At 29.8% G+C, this 22,551-nt stretch overlaps 2 protein-coding genes across 5 annotated transcripts; both read left to right on the forward strand.

Annotated features, from left to right (window-relative positions):
• Positions 1-11,481: 11,481 nt before the first annotated feature.
• Positions 11,482-13,724, forward strand: LOC126857634 (circadian clock-controlled protein daywake-like). Its single transcript, XM_050607273.1, has 5 exons — positions 11,482-11,622; positions 11,859-11,945; positions 12,368-12,634; positions 12,965-13,123; positions 13,471-13,724. The coding sequence occupies exons 1-5, from the start codon at positions 11,544-11,546 to the stop codon at positions 13,617-13,619; spliced, it is 741 nt and encodes a 246-aa protein (XP_050463230.1). The 5' UTR covers positions 11,482-11,543; the 3' UTR covers positions 13,620-13,724.
• A 595-nt stretch (positions 13,725-14,319) lies between these two features.
• On the forward strand, positions 14,320-21,283 carry LOC126857635 (circadian clock-controlled protein daywake-like). Of its 4 annotated transcripts, none has more exons than XM_050607278.1 (6): positions 14,320-14,721; positions 14,954-15,040; positions 15,296-15,562; positions 16,008-16,166; positions 16,565-16,686; positions 17,162-17,302. In XM_050607278.1, exons 1-6 carry the CDS (start codon positions 14,649-14,651, stop codon positions 17,168-17,170), a joined length of 717 nt encoding a protein of 238 aa, XP_050463235.1. In that variant the 5' UTR covers positions 14,320-14,648; the 3' UTR covers positions 17,171-17,302. The 4 variants fall into 4 exon arrangements, with proteins under 4 accessions (XP_050463235.1, XP_050463232.1, XP_050463231.1 ...); XM_050607276.1 differs by lacking the exons at positions 14,320-14,721; positions 14,954-15,040; positions 15,296-15,562; positions 16,008-16,166 and adding exons at positions 17,573-17,659; positions 18,061-18,327; positions 18,709-18,867; positions 19,501-21,283 and having other exon boundaries at positions 16,569-16,686; XM_050607275.1 differs by lacking the exon at positions 17,162-17,302 and having other exon boundaries at positions 14,322-14,721; positions 16,565-17,129.
• The last annotated feature ends 1,268 nt before the right edge of the window (positions 21,284-22,551 follow it).

The following is a 22,551-nucleotide window of genomic DNA, read 5'->3' on the forward strand; positions in this document are numbered from 1 at the left end:
ATCTCACGAGATATAAAAGAAATTCTTAACTTTTTTATATTCCAATTAAAATATAAAATCCTCGATTAAAATATAATAAATTAAATTATAACTCATTACTTCACTTTGTTGCACAATAATTTTTTAAATAAGTATCATAAAACCGCTATTGATTACGTCAATAGCGTCGGTCGTGCAAAATCGCACAAAAAGAAATAAAGGCCATTCCCTGATTATCCAGTGCGCGCGAGCAAAATTCGCTAGTAGAATGCTAAAAAGTCCGCTCTTTACAGAAACTATGTAACGCGACTGGATTCCGAAATCTTCAACGTGAAGGATCGTTTCGTATTCCGAATAGCAGGGATGTAAATTTTCTCGCAGCGCGGCGCCTTCGCGCGTCGAAACCCAGGAAAAGACAAGCGACGTCTTGCCAGTAACCGTCCTTATCCCCTTGCTCCCGTTGCAACTTTCTTAAGGTATTTCGCTCGTGTTTTCAAATACGTAGGCACTGCAGTATTTTCGTACGTTACGAGCAAACTTTTCACTTAAGTTCCTTCATTTAGTCGGCCGCGGCAGTATATTGGTTCGGCAAGTTGTACAGGTCGAACTTCTTTCTCTCTCTCTCTCTCTCTCTCTCTCTCTCTCTCTCTCTCTCTCTCTATCTATCTATCTATCTCTCCGGCTTTACCGTTTCTGTCCGCGCTCTGCAGCTCGTATTTACTTACGCGCAGGCAGGGAATGTTTTACCTCGCGGCTATGAACACTTACAAAATTTACGTCTCTTGCGTTTCTTGCCACGTTGCGTGCAATCGAAGAAATTACCTTACTGTGCCTCAAACTGTACCCGGATTCCCTGGGAACTCTCCGCGCGCTACGCGATTCTTTGTACCGTCGCGGTTATCCTAGAAGCGCGTTCACTTCAAATTAATTGCAAAACTTTCATAATTATAAGTTATAATTTATATTGTCTATCCAAAGGGTTCTTACTTCAAACATGCGATTATATGATTGCATTACACATGCATCTCATTTTGAATTTGTAGGAAACTTCCATCTCTTACATAATAATATATAATATCAATATCATTACGTATTCTGTTTATGTCCAGTTTTGATCAATTATTATTAATAACGTAATTAGTTGTTTCTTTATAACGTTTCTAACCATCATATGTATCTAAGAATAATATTTTATTTAAGACAGTGATATATATTATAAATAAGAACGCGAAAAATTTTGTGTTAATTATATATTATGAATGAGAAAAGTCTTTCATACAAATTTCAAAGAAAACTGCGCGTTTGTCTATTCATTTTTATACGTATTCTTACAATTAACTGTGTAATAAGCACCTCTCTTAATAATGTACATTGACATTTATTATGTTCTTGTATTTTAATCTACATTATTCTCATGCATAATATCCAGTATACATTACATGTATCAGATAAGCGCTTTATTTCTTAGAAAAAAATATCAGAAAATATACTTGTAACGTACAATTAGAATAATGATGATAACACTATTGATATTATGTCCAAGAAAAAAAAAAAAAAAAACAGCAATATTTCTTAACGAGGCAATTTTCGCAATTATATAATTCTATATTCTATTATGATAACTTCCATTTATTCCATTTTCTGAGAATTAAATTGTAACGTATCTGACCAGTTGACATAACGTTGTATTATACATTAAATTCGCAGATGAATAATGATGATTTAATTCAACATTTACTCGAATATAATTTTGCAGTTTGTTTCTCATATTTTACAGTCAATCAATTTTTCTTTTCAGAACTCCAATATTTTTGAGATGATTAAAATAGTCCTATCATACTATCTTTCTCTTTCTCTTTTCATATTGCAAGACTGTCCGTTATAGAATTTATCATAAAAATTACTATAAGGCAATAGGTAAAAATGAATTCCGGCATCTTACTATTATGTGCCTACTGTCTCGCATACATAATATTTCGCGCCACTTGTCATCAGTTTCTCCCTGACCCATTTCCGGGATGCTGCAATCTCGCTGCTTATACGGGAAACGCGTGAAATATCCAATCCGGCGACAACCACCGGCGGTATGCCATCAACACCGCGGAATCTCGGCGAAGAGTCGAATAACAGAGGACCGTGCACGAGCGATTTATAAAGCGATGCTACCACTAAACCTTCGTCGGCACGCTGCGATGCCGCCGCATGATCGGACCAGCAACGCTGGTTCTGGTTCGCGTAATTCTGTACAAGTATGCGCCCATAAACGCCACAACTTTCCTTATTTACGGCTGCCATTGCTTGGCTCTGTACGGAGCTACTTTTCGCCAATGTATTTATCTGTTGTTCCCGCGGACTCTAAAACTGGGACGCAGTCGCGTGTGCTGCGTATATGTCACTCGTGACTCAAAGGTCACTATTTACCGAGGACAAATCCATTTTAAAAGCCGGCAAAAAATATGCGTAATGATATAAAATGAGTCGTTTTTTTCCAAACGCGCGAAGAAACGACAATATTGCCGTAACGCAACAGTATTTTTCTCTTTGCGTCGATTTTCTATTACAAAATTATGCGTGGTCGCATATTTATCTATTTACTATGCATGTAAAGTAAAATTCGAATTCCTTTTGATTTAAACCACACAGAATCCAACAAACAGAAAAAAGAAAGAAAGAATCTAAAGTTCAATAATGTTAATAATAAGGGAAACAAGAGATAAAGGAATTGTAATATTATCACATTTTTCGCAATTAAATTTTATAACATCAAAGAAATTAAAAGTATTTCCCAAATTATATAAATAAGTATAATTAAACACTAGACGTATTAATTAAAATAAAAAAATATATACATTTATAAAATTTTATTTTTTAAAAAGAACAACAAATTATTAAATTAAAATTAATCTGTAAAAATGCCAATAGATGTTATCAGTTTAATATTTAAGTGGGATAAGTTGGATTCTAAAAAAATAATCTTATAGTTATTTTTACTAGCCTTATGTTATAAACTATGTTATAAATGTATGATAAATGTGACAGTACACAAGTAACAAAATTTTCTCTATTATTGAAAAGAGTTATAAGAATATTATGTGTGTTACTCCGTTATAACAGAAAACAAAGATTAGCCATAATATATCGATATATTATGTATTTAAATTTAAAATATGCTTGAAATAAATATGTTTTGAAATAGCAATTGCACGCCTCGATTGTAGATTTAACAAACGTTAAAACAAACGTTAATAAAAATACTATGCAAAGTAAATAGCGTAATAACTAGTTTAGCATTAATAATGATTGGGTCTTATTATATCATTTATAATTTAGTCATTATATATTATTCCCATATGCAAACCAGCATTAAATAATTAAATATTCACTTGTTTAAATTAATTACAATAATGTAGGCACGCATAAATTGGTCATAGTTGATTATAATTATCTTTCCGCATTTGTAAATACGCATAATTACGCAAAGCGCAAAATCTAAATAGGAACAAAAAGAGAAAAAAATGCACTTCAATACCGCACTCGATTATATATAACCATAACTAACCGAAAATCTTCATTTATTAAATAACATGCTTTATTTATAAATAAATGCATTCGTCTAAAATTTTTCAAAGAATTTTTAAAAATCAAAAATATTCATTCTATTATTTTACTAAAATATTTTCAAAATTTTTAAACAATTTTTATTTTCTCGAAATATTTTTAATGTCATAGAAAAAATTCTTGAGATTAAAAAATTTTTAATATTTAGACATATAATTCTCTTAATACAAGAATGTATCATTATTTATATCGACATTAATTAAACATCTATGATATTGATATATAAGCATCAATTATTATCTTTCATATATAAGGAGCTAATAATGTAATAATAAGCTTACAAATTTTTTTATGAATCGCATTTTGCTAGAAAAGCAATGAATATTCTATTATCTCCCTACGGAAATCTCAGAGTATAATCCTGCTCTTCCGCGTAGATGCTTGATTCTGATTTGATGAATTATTCGTATGAGCGACTAAGGCTCACCGTGGAAATCCTTCGATGAATAATATCGGTAATACGGATGGTCGGTGAGGAAAGTGAATCGCCGAGCGCGTAACCGTCGTCGTTTATCGCCATTAAACTTCGCGGCGCGAATTCTTGAGTACGAGAAAGGCGAGAAGTTAAGGGTGTAATCACTGTTTAGTCAGCTCACTGTGGGAGATTATCCGCTCGTTATCGCGTTATCCTCAACGCCGTCACACCGTCACGTTTCTATAGCGATTTCCGCGGGCGGAATGAGCCGAAAGGAAAACTGGCGTTTACCGCGACGAACCTTTCTATGAGATAACATTGTGCTTGTTTTATGCTACAGCGAACAAGAAAAAAGGTACTTCCGTAGTTATTTATTATCCCGTCTGTGCCGAAAATATTCTCATTATGCTGATATTATAACAGCCTTTGGCTACAACATTTTCCTTCTTCTTTTTAAGTCAACCATTAGCGTTCAGTTGAGCGTATGGTACTTTTAGTATTTTATGTTAAATAATGGCACATGATAGTTTGGACATATTACAATAAATGGAAAATGATTTATCTTAAATATCGTGTACTCGAGAATTATTATTAGACACAATAGCGCGTTGCGCTAATTAAATATTATTGTTATTTTAAAATAATAAATAAAAATTGTTTAGAAAAAATAAATACGCGTATAATCTATCTTATCATTACATATTCTTATAAAAAAGGCAGTTTTCTTAAATACAAATGTTAATTAACAATAATATCTTATGTAAGAATTATCTTAAGAACGATCTAGATAAAAACATTGATTATAATGCATTGAATATAGTGCAAATCATGTAAATATGCAATATTATTTCTTTTTGCCGCAAAGCAAAAAACGAATAACTACGTCATTCTCGGTTAAAGAAAAACTCGATAATAAAAAAACGCGAATTAATACGCATTAAAAGTTGCATTTCAACAGAGTAAAAGAAAAATAAATAAAAACAGTTATATTAAGTTGGCAGCTTAATACAATTTATTATCTACGATCGATTCATTGAGAAAGACGTGCATTGGTATGTGTACCGGGACTAAAACCATCGTACAGCTCTATTATCTATCCATCATACGGTGCGCGATTGCTACCGTCAATTCGCACGAATATGCCAACACATAGTCTCAGGCTTCTCCGCTCGTCTAATTGTACAGACGACCGCTCTTCCAATAATAACATGTTTATCGAATGATGATGCGACTATTAAGCTGAACGCTAGAGCGCGGGTAATTATTCGGCGACCTATCAGGATGGAAGTACAGCTCGGTTAACATCACAGGTACCCATGTAGCCCTACACCTCCTTACCCCCACCGTAAGCCGCTGTGCATCCGGATCTAGGCCAGCCCAATTACACGCTCATGTAGGGATCCAGGGATCTAGGAGACGTACAAATTGATCTGTCTAGGAAGTACACCGCGAACCGCCGCTCGACAGAGCATATGGTTATGGATATCGACTGTTTCGGAATGGATTGAAGCCCTCTGTCTATAACATCGGCGCCGACCTTCTGAATACGGAAATTACGGATACTACGGATATCCTCCAATTTAACAGCCATCGTATAATGCGATATGTCTTCCCAGCAATCATCGAGATACACTGCGACAGCGAGTAATCGATTGCGTTGTTTTCGCACCTGTTTCCCTTGATCCTTGATTACGCGGCGCACTTAATTTTTTTCTCGAATCGAGAATGTACGAGATGCTGCTTGTTCAACTGTCTAAAAATATATTTATATGACCTGTTCGCGCTAATAACAATGATAATCAAACGTAATGATGATTATGATAAATTATATTTCTCTTTTTTTCAATTAAAGATTGATAAACAGATCTGCTCTGAAGAGATCTGCTCTGAAGAGAGATCTAATAAAATAAAGTCTTATGATTGTAAAGTCTATGATTGTAACAAGATAAAAGATAAGAGGTTAAACAAATTTTTTACATTTCTTTTTAAATTTATTATTTTATCAGAATATTCATAATTCTTTCCTTTAACTGCATGATATTTGTCGCGTATCAGCTAAACATGACTTTAGACTGATGAACGATTCGACATAAATCATGATTTCGACGTTTATTTATGATCAAAGTGCACGTATTCGTCACTCGCCACTAATGGAAATTGTCGTTTGTTTACGGTCGCAATATCGACAAACCGTGGCTAACTACGGTACTATACTTAGTTTCTTGACAGAGACGCATAGCTCGCAGCCAAGTTTGCATTTACATAATTGATTAATTTATACGGCCTTGTGCTCCGTTTGTGATCTTAAATCATTATTTTATTTTCTATTACGAATCAAGAATAAAAATTAACCGTTGATTTAAAAACATCTTTTATACTTTTAACATTTTCTCATTTTTACGCAAAATAACATGTAGCGAACAATTTATTAAATCTATTAAAATCTAAAGTATCTCGAAAATATTTTTTTTTATCAAAGTTGATGTATATAGCTTTATAAACAAAATTTGCTGTAATTGCAAACATCCAATTATAATTATTTGTACCTAATTAATAATAAGTAAAATAATGCAAATATTTATTAGCATCATTAAATACTAAAGCTGTAATTATTTTTCTCCCATTAATACGTAAAATAGATCTGAAATGTGTACCTCGAAGAGCTTTCCGAGATAGTGCCTGACTTGCATATCAAGTAAGTCGGGAATGAAATTATTTTTAAGTGCTTAATGGAAGTTTGAAATGCAACATTATCGAATCGAGAAGAGGACTCGTTATTTTACATATCAAAAGAATTCTTTGTTTGTAATAAAACATAAAAGCGCTACTATGGACATGTCGGTCGTGAAAATTTTCTACTGAAATTTTATTTACATTTCTTGAGATGTTAACACTTGTCGACTATACAATATACAAGAAATATCAATTAACTAATTGAGAAATAGCTATTTTAAATTGCCCTCAACATTCTACGTGAGTGTTAAAAATTATAACGTAAAAACTTATTGAAATGTATCTGAAAAATAAATATAATTGTTTTATTATTGACAATAATTATATTAAAGTCTATTATCTCTTTCTGTTTTAATTTTATTCAAATTACTAATTACTAAAAAAGTCTTGTCGGCTAAATTCAATTGATAATTATAATACTAATTTTTTTTGTATAGCAACTCATGACAATTCAAACAAACGTGTATGACATTTAGAAAATATATACTCACTTGCATTAAATTAGCTCGGTATTAATAAGAAACGGGAAGCTAATGAATTAATAAAATCTCAAGTTTGCCAGGACTAGGGAAGTCGGAGTCTCTTTCCCCGATACCTAACCGTATAGCAACATACACGTACGCTTCGCACCGACTTCGTATACAGCCAGCGTATACAGCCACCGGAAACACGACCGCAGTATGACATGCAGGTCTGTGCTTCGCGCGAGTCTGGTAGGTGGAAAGCGCACCTACCGCGTGCGAAACGACGAGACTTGGCTGCTGCCGTAGCAGCAGAGGTCTCGGGAAGTTTCCCATTATAGTCTCCCTTAACTGGTAGTACTAGCTCTCCTCTCCACCGCGGCAGTCCCACAGTCTCTCCTCTCTATAACTCCGCACGCCTGGCACCTCGCCCTCGTCTCCTCCAAACCTCTTGCCTAAAGTACCGCACACCTTTGGTGGTAAGCTATGAGCTCGAACTATTCCATCGTTACCGCTATAGTTTAGTTAAACATGCCCTTTCGCTCTGGTCCGTGGCTCGTTCCTTGCTCACCTCTCCAATCCGCATCACGGTTTTCTCTCTCTCTCTCTCTCTCTCTCTTGCTCCCTATCTTTCTGTACGTCTCTCGGACCTAAGTCCACAACATGCAAATTTGACCCTCGCCGAATTTGCCGAACCAGCCAATCTTCGTTGTTCGACAAACTGCGGTAACGGGCCGAGTGACACGAAGAGACGGCTGCTTTCGTTGCAGTCGGCTTCGTCAGGATTGACTTGAAATTTCGAGGACGCGCCGGCGAATTAGGCGAATTCGATTAAATCGGATTCGTGTAAACAGCCACACCGCACGGTGGAAAGTTCGGCACGGGTTCACTGTAGCTGCACGCGACGCGCGTTGAGTTATCGTGAGAAGAGAGGGGCGGTTTCTCAGGGAGTACTTCGAGGCAGGTGGATGACTTTGGCGACATTTCGGGTTAGACTTTGCCTTAACGTGAGCTTAATTAAGGTTTCCCTATAACGCGCATAAGTAAATATTGTTTGAATGTAACTATCAATCAGCAGGCTTTGTGCGCCGTCACACATTAGCTGCCTAAATATATTGCCTAATTAGCATTTGCTTAATGAGACGCGTCAAAATAAGAGAAAATTAGTATTTTTATTTTATATTTTATATCTGTGTTTACTTACATATAAAATTCAGATCTTTGCTTTGTTTTTAATGATAATATAAACAAAAATTTATATTAAATAGAATATTAATTATTATTCCTTGTAAATTATGTTTAAAGAACGACTTAACTAGATTTACTGATAAAGTAAATGATTTACTTTATAAAAGAAAAAATTATTAAATCAAAATGTTATATTATGTCGGAAATTAATATTTCAATTTTACAAAGAAAGAGTCGAGTATATTATGTGCATTATAACTATGTGAAAACCGTAAGATAACCTTGGTATAGACTAAAAAATAGGTTTGGAATAGACAGATAAGACAAGATTAAATATTACTCCGTGCAGTTCTTCTGAAAAAAAAATGGCATAGTGTTATAAATGCAAGGTCGTTTCAGAGAGAGACATAATTCGTCAGCACAATGTGTAATGGAGGGAGGGGAAAGGGGAAGGGGGAATAGGAGTACGAGATACAATCTTCCCGTTATCTTCTTAATTAGTTTCATTTCGTAATCTCTCCGTGGAACTCTTGCAACGTTTGACAAATGATGTAAGGGGTTCTTACTGGAGGGATCTTACATTTTGCCTACCCAATCGCAGTGAATAACATTTTTAATTAAGCAACGTTCCTTAACGAACACGCCTAGCAGAAGGAAATGTATCGCGTATGATATTGGGGGAAAGTTTAATAAGATTTCAGTTTGATAAGATTTAATATCTTTTGCTAGATGCAACAGCTGAATGAATTAATTAAATAATATAAGCGGAAATCACACATGAAAACAATAAAGAGAAGTCGCTTCGCATAATAGTTAGTAATTGAAAATGTTAAAGCAATTTTTAACTATATTAAAATGTTTGAATAAATTAAAGATAAAAAGGAAAAGAAAATTTGACTGACGACGAATCTTTTATATTCAAAATCTTAAATTAGCAAAGAATCATTATCCGCATCAACGTACTTAAAGATACAAAACAATTATAGATTGAACGTTTTGTTGATAGAGATTATATATTGCAGGCTGATCAAAATATTCTTAGAGGCAAACTGACAGTGCGAGAGCGAACAACTGTAAATAGATCGAGAGAGTTCTGGTCCGCGCAACACGCTCTGCCGAGCGTCGGGCAACGGCACCGATCCTCAAATATACATGGATAGACTTCGTATCGGATTTCCCTAGCGGGTAGAAGAAGTGGCTCTGTTGACGGCACTTCTCCTCGTGCGAATAAGAAATTCCTTTGGTACGACGCGTCATATCGCATCGGTACATTCTCGTTTGTCCCACAAGCTGCGACGTAAGCTTGGCAAAAGGCGAACGCCAAGGTATCTACGTTACGTGATACCGGTCTCCGGCGTGTCCTCGAATCCGCGCTCGGATATAGAAATTTCCTGAATTGCAAATTATATCGGCATCGTCGTGAGAGAAAACTGAGCCTCCGGTGTGCTTTCGTATGAGAATAGCACGATTGAATGATTTAATTCCTTCGACACCTTTGAGCTTTGCGAAGCTATTTGGATTATATAGAGTGCTCGTCATAATTTAATTCTGCAGGGAGATCCGAAATCGAGGAAACACATTCTTTCCACTTAGCTTTTTTTTGCGTAATTCTGTAATTCTGCTTATACATCTCATTAACCGATAAAATTACATAAGAGTTGTCAATATATACGAGATCTCGAATTATGTAAATAATTATTTAAAAATCTATTATAAATTATAGTAATTTGCAAAAATGTAAGCAAGAAATGTAACATATATATATATATATATATATATATATATATATATATAATCATGTTAAAATAAAATACAATTGTGTACGCAAGCACTTAATTTCAATAATATTAACAATTTGCTGACATTATCTCTTTACACAAATGCAGCAGTAAAATGTGCTTTCCATCGTATACTTCTTTCAGCCGATCTAATTGGAAATTTATTATTTATATTTATCGCTTTTTTCAAATCCCGCAGAGAAAAATAAATTCCATGGACACGTTCTTAAATCATTAAGTTTACACGATCGTAATTGAGATAAAGCGGAGCGTTTAGTGGTCGTCGATAATGCCGGTGTGGAGACATCGTGTATCCTTTAGCCTGAAACGGTTTGCCATCTCTTTGCTGGTATTTTCCTCCGCATCCTGCAACTCTCTCACTCCAATCATTTCTTTTCCATCCTCGCGCTAGCTCTGTCCCCGTCTGGTTATCGTGTTCCTATGGGACTGCAGGAACCTTGCTGTTCGCAAATCCCTTTCCTTGCCCCGACGGAGCAAGAAATGCAACTCTCCTTAGGGAATTAATTGCGCCGTAAAACGTAGATTCAAATCCGCGTTTCAAAGAAGAAGAGAGACGAGGTATGAGTGAGAGAGAAGGGGAGGGAGAGGAAGATAGCAGCGCCGTTCCTTTTCTTCCATCGAAAGATTTTCCCAAGATAGTTCTCATCTCGACTGCAATCAGTGTCGTAAATTGCTTGCAATCGGCCCTGCAATTAATTCCGGCTCATCCTCGGGGATTTATTATTCTCAATAATACCATAATATTCTTAGGTGAGGGGTGGGAGGGGGCGTGAAAGAATCTTTCGTTCTTGCTACATTTTATGTTCTCTTTCTGCTTTGACAAAGATTATTTCATATAATTTTATGTACTGCGCATTACCTACTTTTTATTTTATAAGATTTATGTGAAAAAACATAAGTTTTTACAGGATATAAATTGTATGTATATCGGGAAGTTCTATGGCAGATTAAATATAAACCAAACTTAAGCATATAAATTGTTGCATTCAAAAAACTGTTAAAATTTGTATATATTACATCATACGTACAGCGCATTATTTATATCAGGTTATTAAAACTTTTTATATTAATAAATTCATGTAACATATTTTTTATATAAATATTATTTAAACATACTTTTCAAAAAGATATATATATGCAACTTTTTTTTTCAAAGAATCGTTTAAATAAAAATGAGTCTTTTAATTTCAGAATAATGAATTAGCATTTCATAAACCAATTAACTTCTTTGATAGGTCAATAATCATATATTATTATACTACTAGGAAAATTTTATAGGCAAGGCAAAGCTATATAAGACGCTTGTAACATATAATTGATTACACTTGGCAGCAACATTTTGTAAACAACATGATATTTTACGCTCTTACATTTAGTATATTGTGCGTTGCAACATTTGTATTATGTGAAGCGGAAGAACTTACACTTCGTAAGTCTTATTTTTTAATATTTTCTATATTTTAATGTTATTTAATAAAATAGCAAAAAAAGGAAAGAAAATAAAAAATAATTCTTTTCGTACTCGCGATATAATTGCATAACATATAAATACTATCTTCTTGAAAAATTTAGTCTGTTTTCTAATTATATTTAAATTATTTTATCTGAAACTAACTTTTTTATTTCTACTCTCAATTATATTAATCTGTTTTTATTTTTATCTAGCTGTAACCACTTGCAAGCGGAATTTAACTGACTATTCGACCTGTTTAAAAGAAGCGGTAGAAGAAGCATGGCCACGATTTGTTGAAGGTGTGTGTGTGTGTGTGTATTTTGTTCTAAAATTATTTTATTATTTTATTTTAATTTTATTATTTTGATTAATTTTCTTTAGAGATTAATACATATGATAAATTTTATTTATAATATATAATTATTTGTGATGAATTTCAATAGACATACATCCAATTATATCTGCGTTTCTGCTCTATTTAGCTTTTATTTTAGATTTTTTAAATTTCTTTAAAGTGTTAGAATTTATACACAATTGTTATAAAATGTTATAATATTAGAAATATTTATAAAATTGATAATATAAATAAATATTTATAATCAATTATAAATTAATTAGATTTTTGTTAAAACAAATAAAAAAGATTTATAGCTTTTCTATATAAACAAATTATTAAATTATTAAAAAATTTATATTAATATTAGTGTAATCGTCTTGATAGGACTTCCAGAATTCGATTTTCCACGGTTGGATCCAATACTCTATAAAGACGGCAGAATTGTATTTAATAGAAGCCTGATATATGCAGAAGGAAACGTGATAAATGCAACGGTTTTTGGTTTTGGACTTTCTCATTTTCTGGATGTGAGATCGCACTTTCTGGATGATGTTTTCCGTTTGGAAATGGATATACTAATGCCGAAAATAATTATTTACTCTTACGTTGACGGGCAGTCTAATCTATTTGGAATGCGAACAAATGGTAGAGGTACGACTCAATATAATTTATATAAAGAGCAATATATTAAGGAACAGAAAAGCAATTGGTGAATAGACTCATTTATAATGACAAAGAACTAATCAAATTATATGACTAACGAAATATTAATAAACTTTTGGTTTTCACAATTTTATTTTGGAGCAATCAGGGTAATTGTGATGCCTAAATTTATTATAATAGTGTGTTAATTTTAAATACACAATTATATTTCTTAATAGCTTTTTAATTGTTATATTTTATTGGGACTATTATTATTTTTTATTAAAAAATATTATAATATCATTTATGTTACTCTTCTCTTTACAATCTATATAACAGGACAACTCAATGTAACATTGAACGAAAACAGAATAACACATGATATAATAGGACACGTAGAAAATGATACATGGACTGTAAAACATCACCGAATAATTATGACAGTTGAAAAAATGAAGTGTCATCTTAGTGGTTTCTTTGATGACAGTAAAGAGCTTAGTAAGTATTAAATTAAATTAAATTAAATTAAATTCTCAATTTTTTACACTCTTTTTAATACATTTCAAATTGTTTGAATAAAAATGCTTATTTGATCTTAGCTTGTTTGAATATATAATTATTAATAATATATCTATGAAAATTTCACAAAAATAGCATTAATTGATTTTTTTTATAATTGATTAAAAATTGGTTCATAATCGTACATGTATATTTATAGTTAAAAAAAAAATTTCATATATTATATGACATTTCAAAGTAATAAAAATATCAATAATTATATAATTAAAAAATAAAAAAATAATTTGTTAGAATATATTGTGTTATTAATATGTTTCTGTTTGCAGATGATATTTTAGAAGATTTTATAAACGAGTACTGGCCACCACTTTATCGAGAGTTTGCGCCAGCAGTGTTTGAACTAATAGATCCATTCTTAGTTAATCTAGACAATCGTCTTTTTTCGAAAGTTTCATTCTCGAAAGTATTCCCATAAAATCTATACACTTGTTACAAAATTTAAAAAATGCCCGATTTTATATAGAATTGAAAATATATTTAACATCTAAAACATTAAAATTGAAAAGTTATTAAGCATAAATATCTTATAACTTAATATTAAAAATTTGTGTGTGTATTATGTTTGTGCTTAAATTCTTAATTTAATATATATATATATATATATATATATATATATATATATATATATATATATAAACTCTTTATAATCTTTATAAAATGTATATTCCTTTTTAATTTGTAAACACTTTATAATATATTGTAATATATATTAAAAAACAAACAAAGAGATTTGATATTTCTACATATAACTATTAGTAAGAATATCTTATTGCTATTTTATATATATATAAGTAGTTTTAATTATAATAGAAATAAATGTTATATTGTAGAAAGTATCTATAATAAAAATTTTACATTGTAATATTTTTCAAAATTAATGAAAGTTCATAAAGTATCTATGATAATATCAGCATAATTTTTAACAAGACATGTGAAACCTCTCAAGTTCTATATAATTTAAATTTTATTTTTCAATAACGCATCTTTATAGAAAATAAATAAAAAAATATAATATAATAATTTTTAAACAATGATTTTTTATCTTATTCTTAAGTTTTATCATACCCTAGATTTAAATAAGCAATATATAATTATTATTATATAACTAAGAAACCATTCAAAAGAAAATCTAAGCAAAGAGATATTCGAAACGCACATAACACATACACAAATTATCACCTGTCGAATACATTTACATTACTGGTTAGGTATTTAATCATATATTTATAACAAACATATTTTTCCTCGATAAGATCAAAGTTCATGATTTATTTGTTTTATATAATACAAGTGAAAATGAGTATTTTAAATATTTATTATGTCGATTGATATCAAAGATCGTTTCCAACTTAACAACATTAAAGAGACCTTGGAAACGGAAACTATATAAGAGAAGTGTATTCATAATTAATCAAACTCCTAGCAGAGAGTTTAATCAAACAAGATGATATTCTCTATACTTATTGCTCTTACTATTGTCACGTCTACATTATGCGCAGTGGATAATGTTACGTTCCGTAAGTCTTTTATTTTTGAGATCCTTTATATTTTAATACATATTTATTACACTAATGAAGAATGTAAGAATCTTTCTTTATTAACTCTGCAACATATACATAATTAATATAAAAACACTTCTAAATATATGTAGCTTTAAATTTTAAATAATTGCGAAAATTGTCCTTATTCTTTAGTAACTCGCATATACATTATATTTATTATTATTACTCAATTTTTATTTTCATAAAGCTGTAAATCCCTGCAAGCAAAATTCATCCAACTATTCCGCCTGTTTAAAAAACGCATTAGAAGAATTATGGCCACAACTTGTTGAAGGTATATAATTTCTTGTAAAAAGTGATATTATAATTTTAATATATTAATTTATATATTCATAAATAAATTAAAATTATATATTATCTTATATGTATATACTATTACTATAAAACGTCAATAACATTAACGATGCTATAAAATTACCTAATATTAAATAAAATTTTATTAATTTATAAACTTATTAAGTTTTATAAAGATCAAATTAAAAATATTTAAACTCAAAAAGTATTAATTGATTCATTTTGTGTGTGACAGGACTTCCAGAAATCAACTTTCCACCTTTGGACCCATTCTTCTATGATTACAGCAAAGCCGTATTTAATAGAGGGCAAATATATGGAGAAATAAACGTATTCAATATCACTATTACCGGTATAAGAAAGACTCATTTCTTAGTTATAAGACCATATATTTATGATGACAAATACCGTTTCGAAATTGATGTTGAAGTACCAAGGTTAGTAATTGATGGTGACTGTAATGCGATAGGCAGTTTAGGCGGAATCAGAATGGGTGGAAAAGGTATGAAAATAATCTCTAAATACATTTTATATAAATCAGTATAGAAAAACTTTAGTTTTTTTAAAATCCGCGTTACGGCGTTTATGACGAAAAATTAATTACATTACATATTTGCAAAAGATTCGTAAAATTTATTTTGTTATTATTTTTACACGAAACAATCAAGATAATTATTACACAGTAACATAAACTTATAAGATTATAAATGTATCTGCATGTATTTATACATATACATATATGTATATATATAAATAATTTTTGATATTAAATTCATATATTTTATTTATAATATTTATTTTATAACTTATTATTAAATAAATAATTACACACAATTCTTCGTAACATTTTAATTTTTTTCATAGACTTTTAATTCTTACTATTTTCTTACTTACTATCATTTAAAAATATAATGTTCTTACGTTATAATTATATTTTTTTTTTATAGGACATTTCAACGCAATCGCAGAAAATATTACAGCAACATTCTATATAATAGGACACGCAGAAAATGATACATTAGTTATGGAACATTTCCGAGTAATTCCAATAATTGAAAAACTGAAAATCCATTTCGAAGATTTTTTTGAAGGCAATACAGAACTTAGTAAGTATCAAATTTTATCAAATGTAGCTCCATTCTTTTTTATTTTATTTTTCCGATATTGCATAATTGTAATAAAATGCTAATCTAGTTTAATATTCTAATGTAAACAATTTTTAATCAGAACACAAAAAACTTCTTTATCCTAATTTAAAAAAATTGAATTTCTATTAATTATATATATATATATATATATATATATATATATATATATATATATATATATGTTTTAATGATTGTGACTATATCTTTTAATTCATATATTATATCTTTATATATTAATTTATATTTTTGCATTTCTTATACATTTATATTATTTATAATTATATTACTTTACATAATTACATTATTTTTATCCATTTTTTTCTGGAATATTATTATTTTAAATTTTTTATTTGCAGATGATCTTCTTGAAATGTTTGTGAACGAATTCTGGCCATCGTTATATCGAACGTTGATACCAATAGCGACCGATGTATGGGACCAATGGTTTACTAATTTTTGCAATCGTTTCTTATCAAAGGTTTCCATCTCGCAAATATTCCCATAAAAATCATATTAGTATATTATACAAAGAACAGATCCCGCATGAAATTGATAATACGTTCAACATCATGAACATTAAAGTTATGCAAAATAATAAAAAAAAGAGAGTGCTGTTTAATCTTACATAAAAAAGAGTATTATATGTATATTATATATTTTAAAAGGACATGTTTTATTATAAATTTTAAAGATATTTTATTATTTTATATGTAGTAGCATGCATAATTTTTAAAATTTTTTGGAAACAATCAATGTACACATGATACACATGATACACATACTTAATTTGAATAGATATCAAAAAAATAAAATGCTCTTTTTGATTATATCGAGATAGGAAATATCCAACTTAACTCCAATAAAAGAATATATCTTAATTATTCAAGGTTGATTTTTTTGTTATTTACGTGTATTCAGCGCGCATTAATTAACATGTGATTTCGTCATCTCAGAAACCTTGAGAACAGAGAGTATATAAAGCGTCTTTAACTGATCGAAGTGATTTGTAAAAAAAATAATACGTAAGATGATACTTCGTGTGTTTAGTGTATTCAGCATTGTAGTGTTTAGATTATGTATAGCAGAAGAGCTCCGTAAGTTACGCTTATGCTTTCATTTTTAGCAGCTGTTTGTTAAAATTGTGTATGTTCTGCATGAATATCGCAAATGTGATTATAGCCGTAACAATATTTACTAATTTATAATAATATTAATAATAATAAAAATAAAATAAAAATTTTTTAAAATTTTGTGCTTGCTATATGCACACTTGACAATACACATACTTACTTTTTTAAGTATATTCAAATTATTTTTACTGTCTAAAGTAACTCATATATCTTTATAATATTATTTTTATTCAGCTGTAACCATCTGCAAACGGAATTCACCTGACTATTCCAATTGCTTAAAACTTTCAATACAGGAAGCGTGGCCACGATTTGTTAAAGGTATTTTTCTTAAATTAATTAGTTATATTATTTTAACTTATATATCTTTTTAGCAATTAAAAATGCAGTTAGCAAAGCTAAGTGTAATATACTTTTTGAAAAATAATTATATATAGATTATTTTATACATACACGATTATTGTAAAGTGTCGTGTGATATTAGAAATATTTATAAGGATTCAGGATCAAAATTATAAACATATAAAGCTATTTAAATTTTCATAAATTTATATATATTTTTTATTATATATATATATATATATATATATATATATATATATATAAATTTGATTTTATTTATTCCAAATCAAAAAGATTTAATTTGCTTTCTGATTAAGTTATTTTTATATACACATATCAAGAAAATCGATATTAATTCTAGTTTTTTTTTATCTTAATAGGACTTCCAGAATTTGACTTTCCATCTTTGGATCCATTATCTTACGAACATGGCAACTTTGTATTTGATAGAGGCGAAGTACATGGAAATGTAAACATGAAAAATGTTATTTGTGAAGGTTTAAAGATAATTCGTTTTTCAAATATAAAATCGCATTTTCTTGATGATGTTTTTCGTTTGGAAATTGATACACAAGTACCGAGATTGTTTATCGATGGTGATTGTGAGGCAGAAGGTAGAGTAGGCGAATTTAGAATGGGTGGAAAAGGTATGAAAATAAACGTATTTGTGACGATAAAGACTCAATTAGATGTCAAATTATTATACATTCAAAAAAATTATTATTTTTATTTAAATTTATATCATCATGATTTTATAAACCAATCAAAATAATAATAACAATTGCATTAGATTATAACAACATATATATTAATGCATAAAGTTGTATCTCTATAATAAAATAAAAATAATAATTATTGGTTTATAAATTGACTACTTTTAAATATATGTATAAATAGTAAAGTAATAGTAATTTCTTAATAAATTTCTTTTAATTCTTAGTATATATATAAAAATATTATAGAAAATATTATAATATTATATATATATATTTATTCATATATATTACTCTGTTATAATTTACGAACAGGACACTTTAATTTAACCTTAGAAGACATCAGAGGAACATGGGATTTAACAGGGCATGTAGTAAATGATACATGGACTGTAGAACATTTCCGATTCCTTCCGACAGTTAGAAATATGAAAATCTATTTGAACAATTTATTCGATAACAATAAGGAACTTAGTAAGTATATTATAAATGATGCATGTACATATAAATAGCTTCCCATATTATTACTTTTTCTAATACGTTCAAAATATAATAACACTCTAATAAAACATACATTTTTTAAATACACATTTATTACAAAAATTTAACAATAACAAATTTCATGTATCAATACTCTTGCCTTGAATCTTATTTACCAGTTTTCCACTTAATAAAATTATATGATTAAAGATAATAATTACAGACAGATTAAGTATATTCATTATCAAACATATTGATACAAATATATTAAATTTAAGATTAAAAAGCAAAATTTAAATCAATCTTTTTTTTATAAACAGATGTAAAATAAAGAAAATTTATTTTCTATTGTATCTAATTTTCAAAATTGTAATTAAAAGTGTTTTTCAATTTCTTTTATCCAATCATATATTTCAACATTATAATACTTTATGTAATTACAAATGAGTAATTTAAATTTAATAATTACAAATGAGTAATTTATTATTATATTGACAGAAATTATTTGTTTAAAATATTAACATTTAAACTTCTTTTCTCTTTCTCTTTCTCTTCTCAATTCTTTTCTCTTTTTTATCTGTCTTTTTTTATTAGAATATATAATTAGATATAAATTTTTATTTGCAGATGATCTTGCCATGTTTTTTGTAAATGAATACTGGCCGACTTTATATCGAGCGATGTTACCAATAACATCCAAAAATTGGGACTCATGGTTGACCGGCTTGTCTAATCGCTTGTTCTCGAAAGTTTCCTTTTCGAAATTATTTCCATAAAATTCTAATATTTGTCCATAGCATACATTATGAAATGATCAGACTCCGTGTAGAATTTAAAATATATTTAGATTCATGAGGATAAACATAAAAGTTGAATACAAATTTCGACGTGCACACATACACGCTCCATTCATTTAACAATGTTAATTTTTCATTTTTCTAATTAATTCGTTTAAATTTTTTCAATTTTCCTTGAATTTTTGATTTGCAATTTCAACAGCACATGGATTTCAATTACGTAAATTTGTTTTACCAACTCCTTCCTTTAATTTCGCGAAATGGACTTTTCTGGAAGATAAGGATTAAGAATATTGATCTCCTGCAACTTCAGCAAAGAGTGCCGCATTCGGTGTCGTGTTTGTCGTATCTACACACTTGCACTATTTCCTTCTCCTCGTAAGGATTAATTGGTCGCAAACAGGGATCGTGCGAAACTTTGCTCGTTCAATTTACACTCGAGATCCGACATATATACGAACGCGGACGCGGTCATGCAATTTTCAACCGCGACAGGAAATCAAGATCTCTTTCGGATATAGTTTCTCCCTACTCTTCGTACGCGCTGATATTTTTGTCGTTATATCTTCAGAAAAGAATCGGAAAAATGAAGGTGGAAAGAAAGCGTGTGAGAAAGATAGAAATCAAGAGAGAAATAAAGGCACGGACTTTGTTGCGGAAAGTCAAGAGGAAAAAGTTGAAATACGCGCCAAGAGCACGAGAAGTTGTCAAACTTTCGCATCAGGGAATTCTTTCCGGGCTCCTCGGAATATCCGTAATAAAGTTATAAACTTTTAGGAAGGGCCACGCGCCATTTTCGTTATATAACTACTTATTCTTAGTTTCTCGTAGTGCACAATGACCGAACTAAATTTTCCTCTTTTCGAAATTCAGGGACTATATCTATGACTCGGTGAGCAAGTTTCTATAGTTTTTTACAAACTGATGACACACACATACATTCTGTTGAAGTAATAAATTTGTCTTGATGCTCTTTTATGTGTGTGGTATTTTTTATTATATATATATATATTTAAATATTATACAATATATTAATCAAGTAATAAATGCTTACCCGTGATGCGTTGCTGTCGCCCGATGTCACCCCTTCCTTCTCTCATGTTTTCTTTTTGTTGCTTCTTCGTGGCACTCACTCGCGAAAATATGATTCGATTATAATGCGTACTAATTAGTAAAATATGATGATCACGCGGTATTTTGCACAATACTTCCGACATTAATCACACACAACGCGCACTTTATTATATATATTGCAACGAATAAATCTCGCGAAATGCGTATAATTGATAAATTACGACGATATATAAACATTAAATTTATGTGATATGTGCGATTGACAAATATAGGGTTAATAATGACTGTATTTATTAATTAAAAATATCGCGAAGCCACTCAACCGAAGACGAACCGTTCTATACTGACGATGTATTGTTAATAACCAAAAAATATTAAAATAACATTGATAATATAAACCTGATAACGCACAATATCAAATAAGCCAAATTAATGATTTGCTAAGATTGGTACGATGGATTATCCGAAAATATCAAAATTCAAGTTGTACACATGATACAATTCAAAATACTAAGAAATAAATATATATTATTAATTAATGATTAATTTATACCATGATTTTTATTACTTCTATTGTTTGGTCGAGTATATTACTTCGTTCTCTTGATTCAATAATTGTAAATTATATTTAGGTCGGAAGAAAGAGTCCAAAACGCGATGCAAGGTATGTTCAAAATTAATTATTATCCCAAATATTGAAATAAGATAATAATTTATAATTGTTATTCTCTATTGCTTTGATTTTTATTTTATAAATAAGTGAAACGAAATATCTGCTTATATAAACAACTGATAAGTAGTCTTGATACGATTATGAGAGAGAACATTTATATCGTTCATCAGTAATTGTAATAATCAATAAGAAATAAGAAATAATAAGTAATAAGAAATAATGGATATCGCGCTGCGAAATATAATGATGACACGGAGTGATTCGCACCTTCTCACTCGAGTCTCACCGCGCGAATGACAAGCACCGAAGCGAAGAACAAAGCAACAAGGCAACATATGTAAACAACAGCGCGCTATACGCCGTAGAAGACGAAGGTCGAACATAAAGTGTGTCATAATAAAATCATATCGATATAAAATGTTTAACACGCTGTAAAATAAAGTCAATAAAATATTCTATTACTCGAATTGTTTTAACTAATTACTAATAAATCATATCACAGTTTTTTGTTACTTGAATCTTCAATCTTATGTATTTATGTATTATTACTCGCTTTCTCTTAATTTAAAAATAATTGGTATCGTATATTTAAATCAATATGATTTAAAATAATTATAACAACTAAAAAGATTATTTCTCAATAATAAATTGATTGAACAAAATGATTTACAATTAACATGTACTTTATATCTGTTAACGTTTCTAACGCGCGCAATAGGTTTAAGAGAAACTTTTGACGTAGATAAACACAGAAACAAGTAAAGTTAGTAGCAAATCTTTCTAAAATTTATCTATGCACGTGCATCTGTGTGTAAAGATAAATAATATAATATAAATTTTCACACAGAGTTGAAAGTTAGTATAACATTTTTACTCGTATGACTTTGAATTTTATTGACTTAAAATACTCGAAGATAGAGAGAAAGTACGAGTTTTAGTAGAAATCATACGTCTTCACTTTATGCATAGAAAAATCGGTATGGACAAAGTTACGAATTTTCGCACGATCTACCGCCATCAATTTTTATGAACGACTGAGCGACTTTAAAAATTTTAAAGCTCTCAGAATGATTTGCTATCAGCAAAAACTGATGCAATTCGATTTGTCGATCCAGAATATACATTCGCGAAATT

Source organism: Cataglyphis hispanica, chromosome 22 (assembly GCF_021464435.1).
Source record: "Cataglyphis hispanica isolate Lineage 1 chromosome 22, ULB_Chis1_1.0, whole genome shotgun sequence".
NCBI lineage: Eukaryota > Metazoa > Arthropoda > Insecta > Hymenoptera > Formicidae > Cataglyphis > Cataglyphis hispanica.